Source organism: Stenella coeruleoalba, assembly GCF_951394435.1.
Source record: "Stenella coeruleoalba genome assembly, chromosome: X".
In the NCBI taxonomy this organism is placed as follows: Eukaryota; Metazoa; Chordata; class Mammalia; order Artiodactyla; family Delphinidae; genus Stenella; species Stenella coeruleoalba.
This window is the reverse complement of record NC_137152.1, coordinates 97186914-97194113: the sequence shown is the minus strand read 5'-3', so window position 1 is coordinate 97194113 and position 7200 is coordinate 97186914. Positions and strand designations below refer to the sequence as shown.

General features: G+C 46.5%; 1 protein-coding gene across 1 annotated transcript; it reads left to right on the top strand.

Moving 5' to 3' along the window:
- Nucleotides 1-840: 840 nt before the first annotated feature.
- On the top strand, nucleotides 841-1803 carry LOC307180641 (uncharacterized protein; the record flags this gene model as incomplete). Its single annotated transcript, XM_079911006.1, has 2 exons — nucleotides 841-1270; nucleotides 1424-1803. Exons 1-2 carry the CDS (start codon nucleotides 1165-1167, stop codon nucleotides 1801-1803), a joined length of 486 nt encoding a protein of 161 aa, XP_079767132.1. The 5' UTR covers nucleotides 841-1164.
- Between the last annotated feature and the right edge of the window lie 5397 nt (nucleotides 1804-7200).

Here is a 7200-nt window from a genome sequence, read left to right as displayed (position 1 = left end):
GACATGTATGCTTTTGTAGAGGATCCACAGCCAGAAGCAATAGGAGCTTAGGAGCTGTGCACAAAGATGTAGCATAGTCCAGAGCTGCAACAAGGACCAAAAAAAAGAAAAAGAAAAAAGGCAGGAAATCTGTACCCGGCAAGCATTCTTGAGTGCTTGAAACACTGTGCAGGTTTCTACACCTGCAATCTGATGTTGATTCATTACTAAAAATCTATAGGCTAATGGGGGGGGGGCGCTGGCTTTCGCTTTCTTTTGTTTTGTTTGCATAGTGCATCTGAGCACCAGGCATGCTCAGAAAACCCAGCCCTGAACTCCTACTCCTGGAGACCCGGGGAGTATGGCGGACTCTGACTTCAACCTCATTGCAAAAATTCAGAGCAAGCAAACTCCTAGCTAATAATACGGTTGACCCTTCAAATACACAGCTTTTGAACTTGCAAGTCCACTTAAACACAGGTTTTTGGTGTTTTTTAAAAAAATTTCAATAAATATACAGGCGGCCCTCCATAGCCATGGGTTTCGCATCAGCAGATGCGGAGGGCCGACTCTGGGACTTGAGCATCCGCCGATTTTGGTATCCGCGGCGGGTCCTGGAACCAATCCCCCGCGGATACCGAGGGGCGACCGTATTACTTTGATTACTGTTCCCTTCTTGGTACTGGCTGCCGGATATGGAGGGCTCGGTCAAGAGATAGTCCCCAAACGCTTCTCCAAGGTCTATGGAGCTTGGGTGAGGTCTCTCTCTTACCCTCCACAAAACGGGCACAGCCCCTTGATCTGGGAAGGTGCCCGACCAAGTGCGGAGTACTTAGTCAGCTAGGTTGCAACCTGCCACCCGGAATTCTGCTCTCACGCATGCTCCCTGCCAGCGCCTGGGCGGCGCGCAACATCCTCCGCGCCCTGCCCGCGCCCCCTTAGACGGCCCCTAGACGGCCGACGCCCTGCCGCATGCGCACATCAGCTAACCCAACCCCCAGCAGGCTGTGGTAAACCCACAGCGGGCGTCATACCAGAATCTCTGAAACCGGACCAGCCTCCAGAGGAGCCTTAACGTGTCAGATCGTGGGCCACCGCTCTAGCCTTGAGTCGTGAGCCGGGGGTCTCAGGAGATCCGGAGCAGCCTCTGCTGAAGCTCACAGCCTCCTCGACAGCAGTCGGGACATGGAGCGTCAGCCGCAGAGCAGCCACGATGCCTATGACGTCACAGATGCAGCCATTGCCCGCTTCTTCAAGCTGGGGGTCGAAAAGGAGCAGGAAGAAGCGAAAGGTCAGTGGCGGGTGGGGCACTCGCTTTAACGGATTCCAGGAAAGGCTTTCCCAGGGCGGGGCGAACGGCAGGACCCCCCTCGGACGCAGGCCCTCCCCAGAGCCGGGCTCACTCGACGGCCTGATCTTTCTCTTTGGGTTTCCTCCCTTGCAGAGGTGAAGCCTGCGGAGATGTCGCCTCCCGGAGAAGGGGGAGAGGAGCAGAAGGTTCAGTCCGAACCGGAGCAGGGAGCAGCCGCGGATGGGAAAGAGGCGGGAGATGAAGGAGAAGGAAAGGAAGGCTGCGAGGTCAGCGTCGGAGCCGCCGGCCCCGCGGACGGCGAAAGCCGCGAGGCCGAGGCCGAGGCCGAGGCGGGCGGCGGCGAAGGCGGAGAGCAGGGCGGCGAGGAGCAGCCCCCGCGGGCCGCCGTCGAGGGTCCCGAGGCCACAGAAGGGCAGCGGCGGGGCCCCCGCGCCAGGTTCACGCAGGTGCAGGTGCAGGACCTGGAGAGCGTTTTCAAGCACACTCAGTACCCCACCGCGCTCATGCGGTAAGCAGGCGTCTCGGGTGGCGCGGGCTGCCGCGCGGGTGGTGGGCGGCGCTCTCGCGAGTCCCTCTCCTAGGCTCCGGATCTGAAAGCCCCGGGGCCTGGCGGCGGCCCGCCCTTCCGGCACACTCGAGGCCTAGGACGGGGGCGGGGACTCTGCCTGGCGGGAATCGAGGTCGATATTTCCGTGCGGTGTTTGAGTAAGTCACGTTGGGGAGCTTTGTGGGCCGCCGGTTCACATAAATAATGAGTCGCCCGAGACGTGGTGGAGCAAATGCAGAGTTGGAGTCTACTTTTATCTGAAATTTTGATCATCAGTTATTCATGGATTATATTTGCATTAGTTTAAACACTACATGAAAACATCCTTTATCTTGATTACTGAATTTTTAAAAAATCCATCAATTTATTTATTTATGGGTGCATTGGGTCTTTGTTGCTGCTCTCGGGCTCTGGGCACGGGCTTTCTCTAGTTGTGGCGAGCGGGGGCTACCCTAAGTTGCGGTGCGCGCACTGTGGTGGCTTCTCTTGTTGCAGAGCGCGGGCTCTAGGCGGGTGGGCTTCCGTAGTAGTTGTGGCACGTGGGCTCAGTAGTTGTGGCTCGCGGGCTCTAGAGCGCAGTCTCGGTAGTGGTGGCACACGGGCTTAGTTGCCCCGCGGCATGCGGGATCTTCCCGGACCAGGGCTCGGACCCGTGTCCCCTGCATCGGCAGGTGGATTCTTAACCCCTGCGCCACCAGGGAAGCCCGATTACTGAATTTTTAGTTACCCCTGAAGTTTGTGCCTGAGGCAGAATTGTTCCCTAAAGCAAGCTTCTGTGTGGAGAATGAATGGGTTGCTGAGTACCTGTGAATGCGGCTAAAATTTAAAAAGCTATCATTTACATTGTGCTTACTGTGTGTTAAGCATTTGTTTTAAAGGGTTTTTCTACATACTGTCATTGAATCTTCACAACCCCTTGTGAATGTGGTAGCCACTGTTATTATCCCCACTTATAACTGTGAAAAAACTGAAGCTCAGAGAAGTGATGAGACTTGCCCAAGATGGCACAGCTGGAATGTGGCAGAGCTGGGATTCAGTCCTAGGAGTCCTAGGAGGACTGAACAGCCTAGGAGGCTGTTCAGTAGGCAAGGCCAGAGGTGATGGTGTGTTGGTCCAGGGTAGTGGCGATGGAGAGAAGTGAACAGATTAAAGAGATATTTAGCAGGTAAAATTGATAGCAATTCATGGTAATTTGAACACGGGGGTAAAAGGAAATGTTTAAGAAAAATGTATAAATTTCTGATTTGCCCAAATGAATGGCTGCTGGTATATTCAGTGAGCTAGGGAATATTGAAAGACAATAAAAGAAGCTTGCAAGAGACAGAGGAGGAGTGTTTGGAGAGGCTGTTTGTAGGCAAACCGTATCGTGGAAACCTGGATGGCGGTAGGAGACGATTCAACAAGAAGGGATGGCAACTAGCATCAACTTCGGTTTAGGATTTTCTGTTCAACTCGATTACTCCAAGTTCGGTTGCTTTTTGCTGTGGTGTGATAATTGGATCAGCCCAATTTCTCCCTTTCTCAAAAGTGTCAAACTCAAGATGCCCCTTGATTTGGATGTCTAGAGCTGCCTGATAAATATTTTTTCTTCCAGTTTATTATGATATAATTAACATTCAGTACTGTATAAGGTACTTGTTTCTATTCACCCTTGTTTCTATTTCCATTTCTCTAGGAGGTGGGTCAAAAAGGATCTTGCTGTGATTTATGTCATAGAGTGTTCTGCCTATGCTTTCCTCTAAGAGCCCGACAGCTTCTGGCCTTACATTCAGGCCCTCCATCCATTTTGAACTTATTTAATTAATTAATTACTTTTATTTTTGGCTGCGTTGGGTCTTTGTTGCTGCACGTGGGCTTTCTTTAGTTGCGGCAAGTGGGGCCTTCTCATTGCGGTGGCTTCTCTTGTTGCAGAGCACAGGCTCTAGGCACGCGGGCTTTAGTAGTTGTGGCACACGGGCTCAGTAGCTGTGGCTCGCAGGCTCCAGAGCGCAGGCTCAGTAGTTGTGTCCCACAGGCTTAGTTGCTCCGCGGCATGTGGGATCTTTCCAGACCAGGGCTTGAACCCGTGGCCCCTGCATTGGCAGGTGGATTCTTAACTACTGCGCCACCAGGGAAGCCCTTGAAGCTATTTTAAATGGGATTGTTTTCTTGCTTTCTCTCTGAGAGTATAGTGTATTATAGTGTAGAGAAAAGCAGCAGATTTCTGTATATTAATTTGAATCCTGAAACTTTACTGAATTCACTTATTAGTTGTAGCAGTTTTTTGGTGGAGACTTTAGGGTTATCGGGTTTGTTTTTAATTGAGTTACAGTTGATGTACAATATTATATAAGTTTCAGGTGTACAATATAGTGATTCACAATTTTTAAAGGTTATACTCCATTATAGTTATTATAAAATATTGGCTATATTCCCCATGCTGTACAGTATATCCTTGTAGCTTATTTATTTTATACATAGTAGTTTGTACCTATTAATCCACTGCCCCTATCTCGTCCTTCTCCCCTGTATCTTCCCACTGGTAACCACTAGTTTGTTCTCTATATCTATGAGACTGTTTCTTTTTCGTTGTATTCAATAGTTTGCTTTAATTTTTAGATTCCACATATCAGTGAGATCATTTGTCTTTCTCTGTCCTACTTATTTCACTAAGCATAATACCCTCCAAGTCCATCCATGTTGTTGCAAATGGCAAAGTTTTATTCTTTTTAACCTCCATTGTATATACATACCACATCTTCTTTATCCGTTCCTCTATTGATGGACACTCAGGTTGCTCCCATATCTTGGCTATTGTAAATGATGCTGCTATGAACATTGGGGTGCATGTATCTTTTTGAATTAGTGTTTTTGTTTTTTTCAGATATATACCCAGGATTGAAATTGCTGGGTCCTATGGTAGTTCTATTTTTAGTTTTTTGAGAAACCTCCATACTGTTTGCCACAGTGGCTGCACCAATTTACATTCCCACCAACAGTGTACAAGGGTTCCCCTTTCTCCACATCCTCACCAATATTTGTTATTTGTAGTCTTTTTAAGAATTAATTAATTTACTAAGTTTTGGCTGCATTGGGTCTTCGATGCTGTGCGCGAGCTTACTCTAGTTGCAGGTGAGCCAGAGCTGCTCTTTGTTGCGGTGCATGGGCTTCTCATTGCGGTGGCTTCTCTTGTGGTGGATCACAGGCTGCAGGTGCGCAGGCTTCAGTAGCTGTGGCACACGGGCTCAGTAGTTGTGGCTCGAGGGCTCTAGAGCGCAGGCTCAGTAGTTGTGGTGCACGGGCTTAGTTGCTCTGTGGCATGTAGGATCTTCCTGGACCAGGGCTCAAACCCGTGTCCCCTGCACTGGCAGGTGGATTCTTAACCACTGCGCCACCAGGGAAGTCCCTGTAGTCTTTTGGACGGTAGCTATTCTAAGGTGATATCTCATTGTAGTTGTGGTTTGCATTACTCTGATGATTAGTGATGTCCGTTTTTATTTTTTTATATATTTATTTTTTTGAATTTTATTTATTTTTTTATACAGTGGGTTCTTATTAGTTATCCATTTTATACATATTAGTGTATATATGTCAATCCCAGTCTCCCAGTTCATCCCACCACCAGCACCACCCCACTGTCCCCCCTTGGTTTCCATATGTTTGTTTGTTCTGTACATGTGCGTCTCTATTTCTGCCCTGCAAACTGGTTCATCTGTACCATTCTTCTAGGTTCCACATATATGCATTAATATAGGATATTTGTTTTTCTCTTTCTGACTTACTTCACTCTGTATGACAGTCTCTAGATCCACCCACATCTCTACAAATGACCCAATTTTGTTCCTTTTTATGGCTGAGTAGTATTCCATTGTACATATGTACCACATCTTCTTTATCCATTCATCTGACGATGGGCATTTAGGTTGCTTCCATGACCTGGCTATTGTAAATAGTGCTGTAATGAACATTGGGGTGCATGTGTCGTTTTGAATTATGGTTTTCTCTGGGTATATGCCCAGAAGTGGGATTACTGGTTCATATGGTAATTCTATTTTTAGTTTTCTAAGGAACCTCCATACTGTTCTCCATAGTGGCTGTATCAATTTACATTCCCACCAACAGGGCAACAGGGTTCCCTTTTCTCCACACCCTCTCCAGCATTGTTGTTTGTAGATTTTCGGATGATGCCCATTCTAACTGGTGTGCGGTGATACCTCATTGTAGTTTTGATTTGCGTTTCTCTAATAATTAGTGCTGTTGAGCAGCTTGTCATGTGCTTCTTGGCCATCTGTATGTCTTCTTTGGAGAAATGTCTATTTAGGTCTTCTGCCCATTTTTGGATTGGGTTGTTTGTTTTTTTGCTATTGAGCTGCATGAGCTGCTTGTAAATTTTGGAGATTAATCCTTTGTCACTTGCTTCATTTGCAAATATTTTCTCCCATTCTGAGGATTGTCTTTTGGCCGTGTTTATGGTTTCCTTTGTTATGCAAAAGCTTTTAAGTTTCATTAGGTCCCATTGGTTTATTTTTGTTTTTATTTTCATTACTCTAGGAGGTGGAACAAAAAAGATCTTGCGGAAATTTATCTCAAAGAGTGTTCTTCCTATGTTTTCCTCTAAGAGTTTTATAGTGCTCGGTCTTACATTTAGGTTTCTAATCCATTTTGAGTTTATATTTGTGTATGGTGTTAGGGAGTGTTCTAATTGCATTCTTTTACATGGAGCTGTCCAGTTTTCCAAGCACCACTTATTGAAGAGACTGTCTTTTTCTCCATTGTACGTCCCTGCCTCCTTTGTCATAGATTAGTTGACCATAGGTGCGTGGGTTTGTGTCTGGGCTTTCTATCCTGTTCCATTGATCTGTATTTCTGTTTTTGTGCCAGTACCCTATTGTCTTGATTACTGTAGCTTTGCAGTATATTCTGAAGTCTGCGAGTCTGATTCCTCCAGCTCCATTTTTTTCCCTCAAGACTGCTTTGGATATTCGGGGTCTTTTGTGTCTCCATACAAATTTTAAGATTTTTTTGTTCTAGTTCTGTAAAACACGCCATTGGTAATTTGATAGGGATTGCATTGAATCTGTAGATTGCTTTGGGTAGTATTGCCATTTTCACAATGTTGATTCTTCCAATCCAAGAACATGGTATATCTCTCCATCTGTTGGTATCATCTTTAATTTCTTTCATCAGTGTCTTATAGTTTTCTGCATACAGGTCTTTTGTCTCTCTAGGTAGGTTTATTCCTAGGTATTTTATTCTTTTTGTTGCCATGGTAAATGGGAGTGTTTCCTTAATTTCTCTTTCAGATTTTTCATCATTAGTATAAGAATGCAAGAGATTTCTGTGCATTAATTTTGTATCCTGAAACTTTACCAAATTCATTGGT